This window comes from Mytilus edulis, chromosome 6 (assembly GCF_963676685.1).
Source record: "Mytilus edulis chromosome 6, xbMytEdul2.2, whole genome shotgun sequence".
NCBI lineage: Eukaryota > Metazoa > Mollusca > Bivalvia > Mytilida > Mytilidae > Mytilus > Mytilus edulis.
Genome location: NC_092349.1, coordinates 73,235,767 through 73,257,629, shown reverse-complemented (window position 1 = coordinate 73,257,629; position 21,863 = coordinate 73,235,767). Strand labels below are relative to the sequence as shown.

General features: G+C 32.2%; 2 protein-coding genes across 2 annotated transcripts in view; both read right to left on the bottom strand.

Annotated features, from left to right (window-relative positions):
* The window catches only part of LOC139528375 (carbonic anhydrase 1-like), a 115,745-nt gene that overhangs the window by 81,633 nt on the left and 12,249 nt on the right, over window positions 1-21,863 (bottom strand). The window lies entirely within an intron of this gene.
* On the bottom strand, window positions 1,764-20,997 carry LOC139528376 (carbonic anhydrase 12-like). Its single transcript, XM_071324338.1, has 8 exons — window positions 20,915-20,997; window positions 8,099-8,128; window positions 6,292-6,462; window positions 5,539-5,687; window positions 4,806-4,898; window positions 4,212-4,275; window positions 3,142-3,299; window positions 1,764-2,669 (listed from the first exon to the last, which is right to left on the bottom strand). Exons 3-8 carry the CDS (start codon window positions 6,317-6,319, stop codon window positions 2,460-2,462), a joined length of 702 nt encoding a protein of 233 aa, XP_071180439.1. The 5' UTR covers window positions 6,320-6,462; window positions 8,099-8,128; window positions 20,915-20,997; the 3' UTR covers window positions 1,764-2,459.

Here is a 21,863-nt window from a genome sequence, read left to right as displayed (position 1 = left end):
CACTTTTCAGTTATACCTGTTTAAAGTCTAAGCACTTTTCAGCTAATATGTTTCTAGTCTAAACACTTTTCAGCTATACCTGTTTAAAGTCTAAGCACTTTTCAGCTAATATGTTTCTAGTCTAAACACTTTTCAGCTATACCTGTTTAAAGTCTAAGCACTTTTCAGCTAATATGTTTCTAATATGTTTCTAGTCTAAACACTTTTCAGCTATACCTGTTTAAAGTCTAAGCACTTTTCAGCTAATATGTTTCTAGTCTAACCACTTTATAGCTGGACACGTTAATGCTGCAAGTAAGCACATTAAATATATAACATGTCTAGATTTAAAACATGTCAAAAATCTGTTTAATAATTGTTTTAGGTAAGTGTTTCGGTTCTAAACACAATTTTTAGAGTGTACTATGGTTACCTTGTTGATTGGTAAATCCAATTTCTTTTATAGGTAAAATAATGTTCCAAACGTATTTAAAACATGTAAATGACTTGTAATAGTGATTGGTGCCATTTATCTAATACTAGTAGTATTCTCCCAAAATGGAATATACGAGCTTAAACACCTTATGTTAATATATTGTCAATTCACGTATTCCGTAAACTCGTGAAATCCATTCCTAATACAGTACTGTAAATTCAGAAATAATTGCGTGCCTTCATAATTGCGATTTTGTCATTTTATATTAAAACGCGATATTAATTTTTGCGATATTTGAGGAAAATCCTGTTTAAATCATACAAAAAAATCAAAATGCGTGTTTGAATTATTGCAATTATAACCCTATCGCATTTTTCGCAATGATAAAAACATCGCAATAATTTCTAAATTTACAGTATCATGCACTGAGACTTATAAGTGACTGTTAATTACGCAGAATGGTTGTGTATATGAATAAGGTTAATGCCCGTAGCCAGGAATTTCCAAGGGGGGGGGGGGGGGTCGTTGGACTCATGAACTCGACTTTAACAGTCACAATTTGAACAAAACGTTGACTTTAACAGTACTTATTTGATTTCAAGGGGGGTTCGTCCGAACCCCCCCCCCCCCCCCCTGGCTACGGGTATGGTTATCTTCTTGACGCCCCCTCTCCCCACAGGCAATTATATATCAATATCAATGCTTAGAATGGACATTATAATACCAAGTTACGACTTTGTTGGATTTATACATTATTTTACGCTTTGTGGTACCGTTAAAGTCTACAATTCCTCTAAAGTCCACAACACCGCTAAGCTTAATCTAATTAACAAATCTCAGACTTTTTCAATAGCAGTTTAAATGTTTCACCTTGATTTTTATGCCCCATTTATACACATTATGTTTTCTGGTCTGTACGTCCGTTTGTTCGTTTGTCCATCCGTTCGTTTGTCTATCCCGCTTCAGGTTAAAGTTTTTGGTCGAGGTAGTTTTTGATGAAGTTGAAGTCCAACTAGTTTCAATTATTGATCATAAACAAATAGAAACTCAAAACAACCCAATGGAAGGTCCTCCTTATTTCTATGTTTAACAGCTAACATCTTACAGCTTGTCCCCTCTCCACATTTGAAAGGCAGAAAAGAAGCTCCGTAATTAGTGCAGACAATATATTTAATATCTCCTTATAAATAATATATATATACATGTAATCCGTTGGTTTTCGGACGTTCAAAAAGAAGTTCAATAACCGACCATTTCTTTAAATAGTTTTATATGCAAGGCAGTCTGGAATGCAACATTTTGCATATATTGCAAAACAGTTTAAAAGATTAACTAAAACATAACAACATTAAACAAGCAAAAATATTTAATATTTGTATATGAATAAAACAGCACATATAAAAGACTTTAAAAACATAAATTAGAATTGTAAAATGGCGTACAGTTAGTGTCATAAAAATTTCATCCATGATAATGTAAATACAATGTGCATATATGATAATTTAGTTCAAGGTTAAAAGTGATTTACTTTCTTTTATATCACAATTTCAATAGCAAATCAGTTGTGTTAAGAACCACTTTTATCTCAAGAATTCCCTGTCTGTCATCAGTAGCCAAAAACTGGTATTCACTAGTGACTCAGACCTGGTACATGTTCCCAATCACTTCCTTAAACATAACTGTTGTTATTCGAAAACTTATTATAATAATTATATATTGATAATTACACTGACAAGTTAAAACACTTCATTTTACCCTGAGGCTCTAAAATGATAAAAATTGGAATGTCAATGGATTTCTTCATTAAACACCTTATTTCATGTTTGAACCACCCTTTTTATAATGCATTTGAATGGGGATATATGGTTCGATCCCCCTTTAATAAATGGCTGGATCCGCCCCTGTACGTTATGACTGAATGCTAATTGGGAGTTAGTATGAACAAAAAAAAATGATCAAAGTTTTTTATAACATAAGTTATACGTCATTTCAGACACAACTGTATACTACACATCTATCTACAGATCACTTATGGCATCAGACATCAAAGCTTACTAATTAATAGAAACAATAGCACCATAAAATAAAAGTTAAAGGGGAGATTAATTTTACAATTGTTGTAATATAGTCCTTCCTCGGCATTCGTCATCACCACTCTGTTGTTGAGTCTTTGGACGGGTCGGTAGTCGTCTGAGATGTCCCGGTCTGTTTCATTGGCATAGTTCCTGTGCACCTGATGTCTAAATTTGTCAATCTGAAACAAAAATATTTTTTTTCTTGTTGATTCTTCTAATCCGGGATTTTTATGTTCCATACTTTTTATTTGTTATTATAAAATAAGAAAATGTGGTATGCTAGATGATTATCCACAAAGTAAAAGGGTGTACTGTAGTGGCACTGTCAAAACCTCGCTGTACATGTTATTAACGTTATTCATCTTTTCCCAACGTTTTGTTCAGTTCTTTTCTTGTCTGTGTATTTTTCCGTTATTTTTTTTTTTTTTTTAACCTTTTGCAAACAAAACCAGTTCAAACACTTCACCATTACTAAATTAACCTATTCTGAAATGTGTATTTATGGTTTTACTGTTTTCTTCTGATTGAATGTCGATGTTACTGGCTGTTTAAGAGCCCCTGCGCCAGTAATTGTATATTTATATATTGGTAACTGGAAAACAACCATGTAATACTAGTATTGACAGGCCTCTATATCTACAATATACATACCTGTTCTTCCGATATAATAATATGATTCTTAAATATTGTCCATATAACACTTTCATAACATGGTGGCGTTGTTAGGCTTCCATAGTATCGATAATACACACCAGCATCATGGGGGAATAAAGAATCTAGAGCGAAAGTATTAAGAAGTGCATGGTCATCTAAAAAAAAAAATGGACATTTATGTTTCGTTATATAAAGTGTGGTCTGAGAAGACACACATCCTTATGTATAACAATGTGTTAAACGCCATCGAAGCACTGAATTATATATATATTTAATATTATCAATATTCAGACATAAATTTAACACCTGTAGTGCTTTTTGAGTTGGCCTTTATAGCGTTTTTATTTTTATTTCAATTTACTGTTTCCCATTTGCTTTGACAGTAGCCTCTTCCCATCAGTTTAATAGATGATAACTTTTCGTAATAACTCTAAAAGAAGCATATAAATGCACTGTAACACACATCAGTAAAAACATCCTATGATGTCCATACTGTATATAGTATGTTCACCATTACAGTGTGCTTTATACTAGGAACTACTGCGATTGTTACATGCATGTATATGTATTCAACTGTACATTATGATAACTCGTGTATTTGAAACGCAAATATAAACGACTACACTGTTTAAATCATAAAGACTCTCGTCAACATTTCATGTTCTATATATATTGTCATTGTTGATTTTATTATACATGTTTGGGGTGGGTGCAGTCAAAAACTTATTTTCTGCGGCTATGTAATGTTTCAAAAAATATAATGACGTTTTCAGAAATCGATTATCTAGTTCTATAATCGTCCCTGATCAATGACGAGGACTGTCACTATACACCGTATGGCCTTCGACAATGAGTTCTGTTTTCAGAATACCATAATTATTACAATGACCTAGAATTACTGGCCTTATTATCCGTTATGGTAAAGTAAGAGGCGATCATAGACGGGTGACTTTTCATTGACGATTTTTTTCTTTTCCTTATCAAAAAGGGGAGCGCACGCCCTCTGCATCACAATTAAATCCGTGACTGTATCCTGGTCTATCTTTACTTTTTTTTGTATATCATACCTTTGTGTGAAATCTTGGTTAGATGCGAGATTATTTCATCAAAATGATGGTTAGTTTCTCCTATCTGAAATGATGGTATAACATGACAAAACAGGAAGAAAATATTCTTGAAGATAGTATATGTTATTTTCAAGTAGTAGGATGTTATTTGTCTGTTTGTCTTTTTCCTTTTTAGCCATGGTGTTTACCAGTTTATTTTCTATCTATGAGTTTGAATGTCCCGCTGGTATCGTTCTCCTCTCTTCTACGTAACCATATATATATATATATATATATATATATAAGAATAAGAATAAGAATACTTTATTAATCCAATTATGGACCCTTGCGGGTTTTATGTATTCCATATTGAAATTGTATAACAATTATTTGAAAGATTTTTATCTAAGCAATTCAAATTACACTTGCATAAATTAATTTTTGTTACTTTACGATTTTAATCAAAAAGGTAATCTATAGTCAAATATTATAAAAAATAATCTTGTATATTGATTCGATGAATAACAATTTTGCTACAAACTGTTAGTAAGAAGAACCGAAACGATTAATAAACGTAGTATGTATACAGAGTTTCAAATCTGGTACTATACTAACCTCAAACAAAAAAGCTAATACTGCAAGTCCTCCTGTCTTGTTTAGAGCATTGGAAAACACACCGTGTTGACTATTATACAGGACAACATGCATCTGGAGAAAAATAATACAATGTTGATAAATACATGTAGAAGTAGTCAAAAATAAAAGTAAAACAAAAATAAAGATGTTTTATGATGTAAATAGCATAAATTGAAACGTCTGTATGAATCCTTTTTCTAATAGAAACTGGATATTTATTCAATGATGTTTCTCGGGCTGAACAATATACATACACTAAAAGGATCATCATCTTGAATTCTTTGAATAATCTATTATAATCTATTAGAACTTCGTTTTTCTCGGTCTCTTTCGTATGAAACCTTTCGTCTCTCTCCGTTTTACTTTGAAACTGCCCAGACAGAATCCTGTCCATTCCCTCATATAAAGTATTTAATTATTGCCTTAATTTTTGTTTTATCAAAGCGGTTGTTATTATGAATATTCAGCGCTATTTAATCAGAAATCCATGCATTCAAAAGAAATTGTGCAAATTGAGTTCAACCCAGTTTTCGGCGGACTTGGCGTTGGTTGATCTATAGTTTCATGTAAATTTTTATTTGTAGTGCTATTAAAACTTTAGTTGTTGCCATTTTATTGCCTGTTTTTCATAGATTTTATAGTTTTTGAATGCTCCTTTATTTGCTATCTGCTAAGTTCATTCGTTCTTTTGTTTTACTTTATTTTTAGTTACCTCCATAGGGTATTGTTTTCCGTTAATGTTATGTTCGGAACCTCTTTTATCTTCGGAACCCCAGTGAAAATGGAATTGTTCTGCATTATACACTCCAGGCAATCCACCACCACTTAACTGCAGGTTATTTCCCTTTAAATCTATCTGAACTGAATAATAACAATAAATCATTAATAAAATGCAATTTGGAAAAAAATTGGGTGTAATAATAGTAGTGATATTAAGTCGTTTAAAACCTATTAAAAGATCAGCACAGGGTTGAAATTGAATCATAATGATTGTTAAAATGTATACAATGTTTAACATTTATTTAGTTTGTAACCGTAACAAGTGTTTCAGGATATATAGTTTGGAATAGTAAGTAAACAATAATTAAAAAAAAAAAAACGTACGCTAGGATCAATTGCCTATCTTCTATGTATTTTTTGTAAAATTGCTGCTTTTGACTGCTCAAACTCTACCTAATTATCTTCCATTTTCTTTCAATAAAAAACGTCGATTTGCGTGTAATTGATCAAAGATTAACCAAGGACTGACCAGAGTTATTTTTATTTTCTTTGTAGTTTAAACTTTACTTGCTCAATTTGATCATTTGTTTTGCAGTTCACAAGTGTAGAAATAATGTAATTGAAGTCTTATTGTCGAAAATTTTAAAAAATTACGGTCGCAATTTCCCCCCTTTTTCTGCTTTGCCTTTTTGCTACAATTGCAACCACTGCGCTCCTCCCAAATAAAAGATAGAAAAAAACTTACCACTATGGCCATTATTTTCTAGGGTCATTTTAAGATTGGTTACATTCTTTATATGATCAAAGTTAAACTGTGGTAAACTGTTGTTGACTACTACTTCGGACACTCCTATACTAATCGGCGATTGCTGTTGTCCACCACAGTTTGGATAACTATTGGGCCAAAATTTAGGTCCTAAAATATATTAAATATATAATTGTACTTGTATTATAAATTCACATCGTGATCAAAACCGTTTCGTTATGTAATATGTGTACACGCAGTACAATACTCGAACAATACATCCTTATTTACTATAGTTGATAACTTTTACGGCATTTGATCTCTGGACCCAGTTGTTCAAAAGTGTCGCTAAATTTAACGACGATTAAGCATAACGAGAGAGTTGTCTACACCAACATTTTACTTGGCATTAAAATAATTTTAAAGTCATTCTTGCACTCTGTATTTGATGAACAGTAGTCCCTTTCTCATTTTCGTCATGCATAACATATTTACCACTTGACGTTAAGCAACAATCAATCAAGCAATTAAATATATTCTAATTTAGACGAGATTTTATTTAAGGATGTTAGCTACTCTCTTTCAAAATAACTAGTCTTTTCAGAAAATGTTATAAAATAAAAGCAAATAAGTAAAAGAACTAAAAAAGCAGAAAAAAAATATGAGTCCGTGTGCTTGTTTTCGAGATGTATTATCTGCCGTTGGAAATTTCGTGGGAAAAGATTCTCTCTAGATTTTTCATACTTTTTACAATGTCCGTTTTTCTCTTGCTATGAAAAAATAACAAGGATTGTATAAGATTTTTCAAATATGGCTTTTAAAGCTTTAATAAAATTATGAAAAGAAAAGTAGGAGTTCGTGGGCAAAATTTTTAATAGCAAAACATCGATAAAACCAGAGGATTCCGAAACTCTGGAAAAAATTCAAAAACAAGGAGCGAATATTAAAAAAAACGTTCGTCATTAAAGTACATAAGACAGTTTGTAGGAACTAATTTTGCTTATCATTGCACCTACAATTATTGCTAACATAGAAAAAGAAAAAAATATGCCAATGAATTTAAGTTGTGTAAACTCGTGTTGTATTTAACCTCATGTTTATATATATAGTACGACGGTATGACATGTTAGACGCAATTAGTAATTTGATGAATAACAATAATTGTTGTATGATTCATGTTTATCATTTTCGACATTTCGTCTTAACTGTCACCGATATGGTTCTTAAGAGTTTCTTCGTGCTGAAGATAATTTCTGGACAATGCAAGTTTACACAAAACACTCATCTAATATATTTATATATACCAGCCTCACAACTGTGAACGACAGACACGAGTTTCTTCTACAAAAGATTCATCATTGTGACGCTTGAATCACGAAAGGTTAAAGGCCAAATTATAAAGAACTAAGTTTAAGCATACTGATCAGTAGCTGTTTTTCATATCTGTCACCAGTACTACAGTCCTTTGGTTTATGACAGTGTTAATATCTGTGCTAAATTTTTCATTTAAACTAAAGAAAACTTTTGACTAATGTAACTTACAAGTAATGAAACAAAAGTAAAAATCAAAAGAAATAAGAAAAATACTGTATAAAGTTCGAAGGCGGATAAAGAAGTTTTTCTAGGGAGTCCGAACCCACCCCCTTTTGTGGGAAAAAATTTGTTGATTATTTAGGGAATCACTGAAGCATGACTCGAACAGACACCCTCTTAGGCAGTCAATGTCTCCCTTATGAAAATATGTGGATCCGCCACTGAGTTGAGACATATTCAATGCATATAAAAATATGATACATAGTCAACTTACCATCAGCGTAGTCATATCCCCATTTGTTCCCTGAAATGATAATAATGGCATTTATTACAATAAGTAAATAATATATGGTATAAAGTATACTGATCAGTCTGTTCTACTCATATTGTTTGCGTCACTAGTACTTTCAACTTGGTTAAATATAAAAGGATGCGACCTGAAATGCCTTGTATGCCATCGAGTCAATTAAATAGAGCCATGCACTGTAATCTTAGTCAACAACTCAGCATCATTCTCACCACATCCCCTCTAAAATAAAAAACTCCTGATAAACATACGGACTCTATAATCATAATTAAAAACTCAATAACACCCCTTCTCCCCCTCTTCCCAAAAACTATACACTCAAATCCAAATACTAAAGTTTGAAAGCTTAAGGATCCCTAAGAAATGGGCACAACAAAAAGTGTTACTGGAATAACAATCAACAGCCCGGTACGCTTCATACCAAATTTTTTGAAAGCTGAAATGTTTTAACAAGTGATCATTAGAACAAAAGGGACAAAAAAAAACGAACACTCACAATTCTACATGGTCAATGTTGTATTATGGGGTTGCAAGCTTAAGTTAGCTCAAGTATAAATATGTAATGTTTAAACCTATTGTTTCCTGAAACTAAATAAATAATTAAAGTTTATGAAAATATTTGTTAACTTGTATTAGGGACACATTTAAAATGGATATCATGAAGAGTTGTAATTAATAACGAGGAAGAAACGCAATTTTATTATTAAAACAACAATAAATAAATCTGATAGGACATTTACCATCTGAAGAATGCATGTATGACATAATTAGACTTTCACTACATAACATTATTGTAACTTTAACATTTAAGATGAAAATGGATAGATGTTTAACGTTCAGTGGCAAATTACAAGTATTTTCAGGACGGGCACATGTTAATGTCATATGAATATTTAAGCTGCTTTGTACTAGACCGACGCACTGAGCCAGAGTCTTTAAAACAACAGTCCGCAGAAAGACATGCCATCCGGCCCCGACACATTATTCTGACTCAGAGGCGACTAGCCTTTGCTCTTACTTTTAAAGGCCGCTCGCTTAGCAGAGAAACAGTAAATACAAATTTTAAAGTCTTTGGTTAGACCTGCCCGTGGTCAAACTACGACATCCAGCACCCAAGGCGAACACGTTAGCACCAGACCAGGCAGGCAACTTGTTAACGTCATAACAACATTAGTCTTAAACAAGAATATGTCCATAGTACACTCGCACTATCATTTTCTATATTCAGTGGACCGTGAAATTGGGGTCAAAACTTTAATTTGGAATTAAAATTAGAAAGATCATATCATAGGGAACATGTGTACTAAGTGTCAAGTTGATGTAACTTTAACTTCATCAAAAACTACCTTGACCAAAAACTTTAACCCGAACTTCACACTATTATTTTCTATGTTCAGTGGACCATGAAATTGGGGTCAAAACTATAATTTGGCATGTAAATTAGAAAGATCATATCATGGGGAACATGTGTACTAAGTTTCAAGTTGATTGGACTTCAACTTCTTCAAAAACTACCTTGACCAAAAACTTTAACCTGAAGCGGACGAACGAACGGAGGCACAGACCAGAAAACATAATGCCCCTCTACTATCGTAGGTGGGGCATAAAAATAATGTAAAAACTGCAATGTAATAAAACTGAAAAATGCGGTCCGAGAAGCAGTTGAGTGATGCATTCGACATTGTAGCAATTACCTATTTCTTACGTATATGCTTTGGTCTCTTTTCGGCTTCACTAATTAATAAATTGTACATGTAAAAGACCTCACATGTTACATTATCTCATATGAAGGATAGTTTGGTATCATCGAAAGTTGTTTACATGTATCACTGTGCGGAAAGTTTAAACCTAAAACACTGATGGTATATACTAGTAGGAAAACCGATAAAATGATTATTGGTGTTTTATTGGAACAATATATCTAACAGTAAAAACTTTTAAACAAAGTAGATCGAATACCATTGCTTAACATTCACTATCAATTCTACTCCATTCCATAATTCATTAAAAAAAAAAGACTAATAAGTATAATGTTAAGTAAGTACAGATCAATCATTTCCGGGATCCTTTATCTATAGAAGATTACAACAAATGAATTATTGACAATTTCTTGATAGCACATCTCTAATTAAATTCTGGACAAAATTTACATCAAAAGCAGGTAAACCATTATTAAACAGTTAATTTGGTCATATCGGAAACATTTGATCTTAATAAACATCTTCACAGTTTGGTCTAACTTTTCATAACTGTATGTGCGGTAGGGGTAGAAATTCGTTCTCTTTTTAAGTCTCTTGTTTAACTAAGGAATAAACGGTTATGCAAATTAGTTCAATATATAAGACATATATATAAAAGAAGATGTGGTATGATTGCCATTGAGACAACTTTCCACAAGCGACTAAATGACACAGAAATTAAGTATATCAAGTACTTAATAGGTTAGAAAACGGTTTTAAGTCGTGACCACTCGACTTGCTGACAATATTTTGAATTACTAAATAAATAAATATTATATAATAAGAGTGAATAAATGACCTGGAAAAGTGTTTTAACAGCGGTGTTTAAGACGGAAGATATTTTTAGAGATTTAATTATGTTGAATAAATTAAAACGGTCTTTAAGATTCAGAAATAGTCCCGTAGTTCAGATGTTGTGACATGAAGGCCGTACGAGAAATTTACGTTGTCATAACAACAACGCAGCACAACTGTAAAACTAAAATTGAAGCTGGCTCGTCGAAAAAGCGAGTATTTGATTTGTGCCAGCTGCACAAACCCAATCTGCCAAAATCTCGCGGTTCTGTATCACCAAAATGTCAAGTTGAGGGAAACTGCAATGTTGTTTGTCATTGTCATTTTTCGTTTGCTAACTCATTTCCTGTTTTTTGTTACACTAGACTTGTGGTTTTAAATTGAAGTTAATTTAACTTATTTTCTATAAAATATCTCCACTACTCATATTCTTTCGGTGGTGTTTTTCATATGCGAGAATATGTGTTTTCTTTTATAAAGTTGTATTTCAAATATAAATAAAATGTGTATACAGATACAACATCTGATAAAAAAAAACAGAATATATAAAGCGGACAATAAAACATCTTAGATCGATGAAAAACACAGTGTCATAAAAGAAAAGGGATCAATGAGACAATAAAAAAAGTCTACAAAAATGAACTAAACGCACAAACCCCAACGAAATAGGAGGGAGGGGATTGGGCATCAGGTGCTTCGAATCAGTGAGGTATTTTCGTATCCGTTTTTAATAAATAGTTTGGGGTTATTCCATAGATCGATAAAACTGTTATTTGATTGATTAATTTTAACTTTGCATTTTTTTCCGTACCGTGTTGTAGGCTTATTTTATTGGTTTTGAGTCCGTATAGAAACCTGTTGTTTCTGTTTCGTTTATTCGTGTTGTAAGGTCTATTTTAAAAACAACCCATGCTAAATCTGTAATGTCTGTATATGATCCACATGCTTGCTTAAAGTACCATTCACCTTTTCTTCTATATATTTGATAATAAATATCAATGTATACATTTTATACAAAACGACAAAACGTTTACTTTTTATACAAAACGACATTTTACCACTTCGTTCAACGTCCTTGTTAAAAAAAAAATCATTCACACCGAAACTGATTATCACAAATAAGATATTAAAATAGAAATTAAATATTACAAAATACGATAATATATAAGTTTGTGTTGTCATCAACAGAATATGAAATTCATTGTTCGATGTTTATGGTAAGAGTTGAAATTGAAAATTGACGATTTATAAAATCTGTCAATAAATAGATTTAGCTAAAAAAAAACATGATTACAATCAAAAGTACATGCATTGGAGAATGAACAAGAAAACCTTATTTGATACAGATTGAAATAAACAATTAATTTCCCCATAGGCGACAATGGTAGCCTTTTTCGAGCTACAGACTTTAGAAAGTTGATTTTTTTAACGAAACCTTGCTAGAATCAATGAAAAGTTATTAGGACAGTATTTTTTGGTCCAAAAAATATAGGTTCGCGTTGCTTTTCTTAGCGTATTTTGTACTTATCTCCCATGCCTATCAATTTTGCCCTTAAAAATACGTGTCTTGTCCTAGCGTTGAAAAGTCATCTCAGTGCCTTTAGGGTTACGGAATAATTTTCATTTTGCCTTTTGTATAAAGCAGAGTGCACGAAGTCTCTAATAATAAAAAATAACGGGCGCACATATCGACCAATCAGGATTCGCCATACTCTTAATTCTGAATACCATGTTGCGCCCATAAAATCTAATGGTGTATTGTAACCTGCAAGCAACATGTGAGTCAACAAAAACTCCAATGTTGCCTTTGCGTCTAGAAATGTTTTCTTGTACATTTTCTGTTACCATTCGATGTGGTAAAGTAATGTGATTTCTAAGTGAGATTTTCTGAAATTTCAATGAAATATTAATTTGGCCAATTTATTTCAGAAATAAAATTTCTTCCAATTTTTTTTTCATTCTTTTTTTTTGTTTGTAATGGGGTCGAGTATGGTCTCGAGTATGGCCTTTCTTCGTGTTCAATTGTTTTAAGTTTATCAAAGATCTTTTGTGTATGTGAAATGTTGCTACCTATCTTACTCATTTATAACCTTACCTGCAAAGCTAAACACATTCCCGATGCAAAATGAGTAAACGATAAGATGATGCAGAATGCAAAACATATCCATGGAAAACACTATTACTATTGATCTACAACTATAGTATTTCAGATACAACTGAGATAGTAAGATTAGCTTTAAAGTCATAACTCAGGACAAAGCCAGGTTAAATATTGGAACTTCCTACAAATGAACACTGCATGATCACTTAAACTAAAAATATCAAAGGTGTTATGTCTTTTGTCTGATATCTACGAAGACCTATTTTGGTCTCATACAGATAAATAGTTTTTTTTAAGTCTAGCGCTGTAAATTTGAGGCAAAGCGCTGGAGATGCAATATCTGCCGAGCGCTGAGAATGTGCAGTGTAGCTGTAGTATTTTCAAATATGGAAAGACTTTCATATCTACAGTGCTAAATTTTAAATCTACAGCGCTTGAGTTAATTATTATTTTTATTATTATTGTTATTTACAGTGTTTATATAGCGCTTATCTAAATAAACATTTACTCTAAGCGCTTTACGGGAGAGATCCATTTGCGCCAAAAATCCGTCCTTTTGCGCCACGACTTTTTTCTCCTATGCTACATTTGCGCCACATGTTTTAAAATTACATGGTATCATTTGCGCCACAAATAAAACATACAATTGCGCCAATTAGAAGAAAAATGACTTCCCTACTCCTTTTATTCGGACTTGGAACCGGCAGTTTACACGGCAAATGTTTCCTTTTCTGAAACATATCTTCTTCTTACTGCTGCTGCATGGGTACTTCCCAATTTAATGTATGTAGTAGCTTGTAACTCAACATATGTGGCTAAAACATTATCAGCAAAAGCTTCTATTTTCTTCTCTATAGGCACTTTATTAAATATTCTTAAATATTCAACAAAGCAATACGTTTTATTCTATCTCTGTTCATTGACTGTCTAATGAATTTTAAGCCATTTCTCTTCAGATGCTCATCTTCATGGTGAAATATCTTCAAACATATGAAAGTTTTTTAATAAAAAAATAAGAATGAATATATAATAATCATTAATATTTATGATAGATATGTGTACAGGTATATTGGCGCAAATGAGTTCCGAATATTGGCGCAATTGAGACATTTGGAAAACAAAATTTGGCGCAAATGATACCCCTGGAAAACAGTAATTGGCGCAAAAGGGCTGCTGCCTGCTTTAGAATGCATAAAAAAACAATGATACAAGTACATATATGTATAAACAAAATTTTAAAAAAATAAAAAAATATCTATGTGTCAATGGTTCAATAGAATCAAAATAAAGACCGTAAAAATTACAACTCAATAAATGAAAATTAAAAATTATTCATTAAAAATAATTTTAAAATATAGATAAATTTTGATTTTTTTAAAAAGAAAATCAACAGAAGAGCTATCTACAGCGCTTGAGTTAATATCTACAGCGCTTTAGTCAATATCTACAGCGCTGACGTTTACAGCTTTTATCTCATACAGATGAAGGTCAGTGGTTTTCAAAGTCAAGCGCTGGAGATTAAAAGTCCAGCGCTAAAATCTATGGTTCAGTGCTGAAAATATTAAGCCCAGCACTGAAGATGTTAAATTTACATCTCCGGCGCTTGATTTTTCATCTTCAGCGCTTGACTTTTCATCTACGGCGCTTGAATTTTCATCCTCAGCGCTTGACTTTAAATCTACAGCGCTTGATTTTTTATCTTTACTGCTCTTGACATTATATTAACAGCTCTGACTTTTACATACAAAACGCTTGACTTTAAATCTACAGCGCATGACTTTATATTTACAACGTTCGACTTTAAATCAACAACGTTTGACTTTATAAAACGCTTGACTTTTCACATCCAGCGCTAAACATTACATCTACAGCGCTGAACATTATATCTAAAGCGTTAATTTCACCTCTTCGAACCAAGAATTAACACTATCATATTTTGGGACTTAAGATCGGCCAATATCAGTCAACATCATTTTATAATCAGGAAGCAAATTTGCTTACAGTGCATTTTCTTGTTAAACGTATTTTATCAGACATGACTTTAACTCAAACGGTAACAAAGTAAATATTAGCATTGATATTAATAAGTCTGCTACTTTAAATATTACTACTGAATCTGTCCAAAAAGTAGTTTATCTGTCTAACATGTTGATATTGTACAAAGTAATCATGGTTTTAGATGAAAAGTACATGTACATGTACCCGGGAAAAAACGCAATTTGGTTTATTGAAAGGGCAAGAGTAGTAACTTAGGCTCTCGAAGCTCTACTTAAAAGGTGAACTTAAATCAACTTTTTATTTGTTATGCCCCATTTATGGGCGCTTATTTTCTGGTCTGTGCGTCCGTTCGTACGTCCGCTCGTCTGTCTGTCCCGCTTCAGGTTAAAGTTTTTGCTCGAGGTAGTTTTTGACGTAGTTGAAGTCCAATCAAATTGAAACTTACTACATATGTTCCCTATGATATGATCTTTTTAATTTTAGATTTTCCCCCATTTTTACGGTTCACTGAACATAGAAAATGATAGTGCGGATGGGCATCCGTGTACTTTGGACACATGCTTGTTCTTCATACAATATAAAGGAAAATACACGTTTGGTAGAATTCATTTAACAACTTTTCGATCCAAATTATTTAATTGGCAAATAAAACAGAGTCTGCTATAGGTCAAATGTTAGTATTGATAAGAAGATACATATAACAGTGGACCTTTCCAAAAAGTTTTGTGTTTTAAAAGTCAATTTAAATCAAAGTTCTCCAAATCTTTCTCCCACTGGTGGTCTTTGACAAAACTTTGCTGGGCCTCTTTATCATTTCCATCGAAAAATACAAACATTGTGTCAGTCCTTTGTAAAATTCTGTTGGTCAAAACCTTCAGACCCACACTTTTCTATCTTTATTGTATCCCCATTACAAATCTGACATTGATATTAATTTCCCACCAAACTAATATAGCTTCTTTAAAGGACATATGTGTAAATGCATACAAGTGCAGTTTTTAAAATCATGGGGAAAAAGACTGGGAAAATTCAAAATCCTATCGAAAATTTAAATATCAAAATTTAAATAAAACAACATTAACTATATAAAATCCTTCGTTTGTGTTGTACGATGATACAGAAAACAATTAATTCAATAACAAAATTATTTTGGACTTCAAAACGGCCAATACCAGTTCAAGATCATTTTTTTTTAAATCAGGAAGCAAATTTGCTTACGTTGCATTTTATTGGTCACGAACATCACCAGACAAGATTTAAACTTTAACAATAAAAAAGTAAATATTAACATTAATATTCATTGATCTGCTGCTTTAAATATTACTACTGAATCTGTCCAAGGAGTAGGTTAGCTATCTTACATGTTGATATGGTAGAAAGTAAAATGGGTTTAGGTAAAAATAACAAAAAAAAAAAAAAAAAAACCAATTTAGTTAATTGAAAGAGGCAAGTATATATATGTTACAGTGAGTTTGTATAATCAGGGATTATGTAGAATCATATTCTTTGAAATCAAACTACACGCCAAACCTGTATTCATGTAGCTAAAAGGACATATATTATATACAATCTTCAAAATTTAGAAAAGAAGGCAGACTTTTATATTCTAAATTCCATTCGAAAAGTTAGATATCTAATTTAAATAAAATACCATTAGCAGCTAAAATATAGTTGGTTTTTTTCTTCGTTTTATTTGTAATACAAAAAAAACCAGAAAATAACAAAGACAAATAAAAAAGAAAAGAAGATGCTTAAAAAATGTAGTCAAATATCATACCTGCCGAGGCATCTGTTGGATTGAAATAGTATCCAAAGCTGAATAGAATGAGGCATACATCTTTATAAAACATTGTAACATGTAGTTACCGATGCTAATATCATTATTTTGGAGACACAATAAAGGTTAATATGAGACACAATAAAGGTTAATATTTCCAATATGTTTAAGAAAAATCAAAATGAAAACCAGAAAAATCAGGATTTCACAAATACAAACGGAAAATGCATATTTTCAGCATAAATTTGTAATAGAACGAAAAGCTGATATAAGTATGATTTGTATGGGTCTAATGGTATAAAACGCCCTTAATGTTATAATTTCCAAATTTGGTATTGGGTTTTAATCCGATTATGATTTAATGTATTTTTATTTTAAATTTTTTATTATATAAAAACAAATTTAATTTAAAAGGGCAGCAATGTAAAATATTTTTCACTTTGAAAGAAACAGGTTCCCATTTATTTTAGGACTTTATAGATGACTTGTATGCACTTTAGAAGAGATCGAGAAAGTTACTATACATTGAAACATTCCGAGATACCATATATGGTAAATTGTTATGTTCATAAGGAGAAAAAATCAGAGAAAGGAACAGCCAACCTTACAGTCAAGGTATAAAATCATTTTGGCATAAATATACGTCTAAATAAATTACAACTCCACGTCAGACGTTTGATACGGTGCTTTTTGTCCGCAATTCGCTTTTTGTCCGTTTTTGCTTTTTGTCCGATAATTTTGCTCTTTGTCCGACACTTTTGCTTTTTGTCCGTTGCTTTTTATTCGTTTTGCTTTTTGTCTGATTATTTTGCTTTTTGTCCGACACTTTTGCTTTTTGTCCGTTGCTTTTTGTCCGTTTTGCTTTTTGTCCGATTATTTTGCTTTTTGTCCGACACTTTTGCTTTTTTGGCCAGTGAATCTAATGGCGAATGGTCACTATGTCGCTAATGGCAAATGGTCACTATGTCCAATGGCAAATGGCCCGTGAATCTGATGGCAAATGGTCACCATGTCTAATGGCGAATTGCCAGTGAATCTAATGGCAAATTGTCACTATGTCTAATGGCAATTGGTCACCAAGTCTTGTGGCAAATGGTCAGTGGACCTTATGGCAAATGGTCAGTGGATCTAATGGCGAATGGTCACTATGTCTAATGGCAAATGGTCACTATGTCCAATGGCAAATGGCCCGTGAATCTGATGGCAAATGGTCACCATGTCTAATGGCGAATTGCCAGTGAATCTAATGGCAAATTGTCACTATGTCTAATGGCAAATGGCCAGTGAATCTAATTACAAATGGTCACCATGGCAAATGGTCAGTGAATCTAATGGCAAATAGTCACCATGTCTAATGGCAATTGGTCAGTAAATCTAATGTCAAATGATCACTATGTCGGATGGCAAATTGTCAGTGAATCTAATGACAAATGGCCACTATGTCTAATGGCAAATGGTCAGTGGACCTAATGGCAAATAGTCACTATGTCTAATGGCAATTGGTCACCAAGTCTTGTGGCAAATGGTCAACTGACCTAATGGCAAATGGTCAGTGGATCTAATGGCGAATGGTCACTATGTCTAATGGCAAATGGTCACTATGTCCAATGGCAAATGGCCCGTGAATCTGATGGCAAATGGTCACCATGTCTAATGGCGAATTGCCAGTGAATCTAATGGCAAATGGTTACCATGTCTACTTAGATTCACTGGTCATTTGCAATGAGACTTTGTGACCACTTGCCACAAGACTTCGTGACCAATTGCCATTAGACTTCTTCAAGTCTGTAGGGCGGAAAAAAATGAAAGTTATTGTAATTTGTTTTCTTCACTGAAATGCAATACTTTTAATACTAATCCGTAAATGGGATAAAATGTTCGGTATATTTTTTATTAATAGAGTATGCATGTACCATCAAAGAAAGATGAATGCAGTCAGTACTCGGAGTAGTTTTTTGTACTCTAAACACAGCAATTTTTGTCCATTTGTTATAATGAACCTTAAACTCGCAAAAATCGTTTAATAAATATAAAAACGAAAGCAATGCGCATGTATGGAATCATATAAGATTGTTTGCTTTGTCTATATGCCATTTTGTTTTGAAAAAAATCCGACACATTGATTAACAACACATAGAATCATATTCAAAACAGTGTGGCTGTGGCCATTGATTGACAACCTAAATTATCCCATTGACTGGGACAGATTAAGTGAACGTTTGTCTGTAACGATCACTGCTCACTTCTTACTTATTATAGAATTTAAACTGTGGGGTCACCAAAGGTTTTTAACGCCTTTAATAATTAAAAGATCTTAAAATTAATCAGGAATAACCTTTAGGTTTTGATTTATATTATTGATATAAATCAAAACATCGTGTTATTCCTTCCTGATTAATTTTTCGAATTATTTTATTTAGGTTTTGAGAACCTTTGGTGACCCCACAGTTTCAGTGTCTTTAAAAAGTACATAATGAGCAGTGATCGTTAAAGACAAACATTCACCTAATTTGTCCCAGTCAATGAGATAATTTAGATCGTCAATCAATGGCCACAGCCACACTGTTTTGAATATGATTCTATATTATTCCATGTAAGCCCTTAAAAAGTTTTAAGTAGTGTGTGTTGATGTGTAAAAGATAAAAGAAAATTGATTTCCGAAAATAAAATGATAATTGTGAACAATTTTAATATATTTTGACAAAAATATACAGTCAGTAGGAAAAGAAAAATATGAATAGAAAGTTAGAATTTTGTTTGTAATCGCAACATGATACACTTTGTTTTGCACATAACATTATATCCTCTATAAGCTGAGAGCTTGACCTTAATGTTTATCATATTTCTATAAAAACCCTGCGTAAATTATGTATTATTTTTTTTTAACTTGATATGTATGAAACATATTCTGCAAGTCTGTAAACCAATATTTTTTAACTTGGAACAACGACCCCAACACTAACCAGGGCCGTAACTACCTATGAGGCAGGGGAGGCAACTGCCTCCCCTGAATTTTCTACACCAAAATTTTGTTTTGAAGTAATAAAATAAAATATTGACGAAGAACTTCAATTTATATTATAAACAACACAAGTTTACAGTTTTAACACTGTTATCATGATACGTGATATGTCTGTCATTTTTCGGATTTTTTATCGAAAGTAAACCGTCTCAGTACTTGTTTTTTTTTTCGTGTGGCCGTCCGTCTGATATTCAGTATTGAGGCTCTCAGGGGGTCAGTATTCGTATGAGAACACATATGAAACTTTGCTTTCGATAATTTTTAATAAAAACTGAACTATTCACATTTATTTGGGGGCTCAATTATTCAAGCAGGGGAAGTTCCTTTTATATTGTGAATCTTTCAAGATATCGGAAATTCGTTACCGGCTGAATCAGCTGTTGGATCGTTTTTTTAGAGTCTCCCGATCGTACGAGAACATTATTGTCTATGCCTTAGTAGGTAAACACTCCAATTCGTTGTAGCAGGGACTTTCTATACTAGACTAGTATATATATATAGAAAGTCCCTGGTTGTAGTTATATACATGTCTGTTCAGCTTTCAACAATATTGAAATTCGAGATCCTCGATAACAAAAAAAATTCTTGCGTTCTATTATCTTGCTTTATATGTCTTTCGAACTTACCAGTTTCTAAAAAAAATATCTTTAAATACAGAAAATACAGATAATAATTGTTTGCATGAAAATTGCTCCAAGGATCCAGCAAAACTGATCTTTCTTAAAGTAAGGAAATCGAAGGAAAACGGATAATTTTAGCAATATCTTTAGAGAAAAAATTCGCGGTCACAATGTATTTAATGTTAAGAATTATAGGTCAAAGTACAGTCAGCCTTCAAGACGGAGCCTTGGCTCATCCCCAAACAACAATCTAAGCTTGTTTTTGTATAAAAGTTGTGGCCAGGTTCAAGCAATATTGATGTTTCTTAAAGTAAGGAAATCGAAGGGAAACGGGTAATTTTTAGCCAATGACTGAGAGAAAAAAATCGGCGGCCCCAAACCCCTGCCACCCCTGAATTCGAACCCTAGTTACGGCCCTGCTAACCCCTTTTTCCAACAAAACTAAAACTATAAAAAAATCAAAGTAAAGAATAAAAACAAATAATAATTAGAACTCAGCAAATATTGATCTATGCAATAGTACATAACCGATGTTTAAATTTTATACATCCTCTATTCTAATTTGACCTTTATTTTAAGAATAATTTTGATTTTATAATTATATGATCATTGAGTGCAAAGGCACAATTTTTCAAAAGTATTTAATTTTAAAAAGGAAGTAAAACTAACAAACCTTTCGGATATCTACATACAGATAATATTTACATAACATCTTTAAAATTTCAACTTACCAACTACTGTCTGTAGGACTGTCACAAGCAAGAAAATGAAAACTCCCAGTCGTGCATCATAAACCCACGTGTGGACACGTACATTGATCAGATATATTGACGAATTCGGGTACGTATTTGTCAATCGAAGTCAATTTAATATTATCCTTCCAATTTGAAAAAAAAGGTTTTAAAAGAATTGGCGAAACAGGTTGTGTTGTTTACGCACAAGATATATAAAAAAAATTGACAATAATTACACTTAAAGATTGGTGATTGTATCAAATTAAAAAAAAAATTAAAAACTTGTATGTATATTTTTTTGATATGTTATACATAATCATCAGTAAATTAAATGAAGTAACATGAGTTGTTGATTGTATCTTCTAATAGGTTATAGCTAGGCTATCTATATTAAAATGATACTATTGTCCATCCGTAAATATTAATTTAAACATTGTAATTACATGTCTAATATACCTTCTCATATATCTGAAATTATCATTATTTCTGAATATTGCATCTCCTTGTTTTGGCTACGTAACACATGTTTTAATTGTATTAAATACAATTATATTTCACCGATGTGATAACTTACACCGACGCATGTTGAATTTGAATAGTGTATTGCTTCTTTTTATTCGAAAAATAATTTTTGGAAGTTACACATGTAGAATAAGGCAAAACGAAAATTTTGAATAAGTTTAAGCTTGAGAATATTGTTTGAAATTGAAAAATTCCATGCAGTTTTCCAAAAACGAAAATTTGTTTTATTCATCTTTATAATCTGTGTGAACTGTGTTATATATATTTTTAAAGTCTTTGTAAACGTCAGGCAATTTAGAAGAATTTCAAATTTGACCGAAAAAAAAACCAAACCAACTTAATCATCCAATTTGAAGTAGCGTTCATCTTGAGGTAGGAATGGTAGCTTTTTCGTTTCTGTGTGTCTGGTAATTCGAGTAATCTC

Bases quoted from the DNA above. Each gene is read 5' to 3' on its own strand.
- LOC139528376 (XM_071324338.1), bottom strand. From the start codon at position 6,319: ATGACCCTAGAAAATAATGGCCATAGTG. The intron at 5,688-6,291 runs GTAAGTTTTTTT...GTTATTATTCAG, and splicing joins AGAAAATAATGGCCATAGTG to TTCAGATAGATTTAAAGGGA. The intron at 4,899-5,538 runs GTAACTAAAAAT...ATTTTTCTCCAG, and splicing joins GAAAACAATACCCTATGGAG to ATGCATGTTGTCCTGTATAA.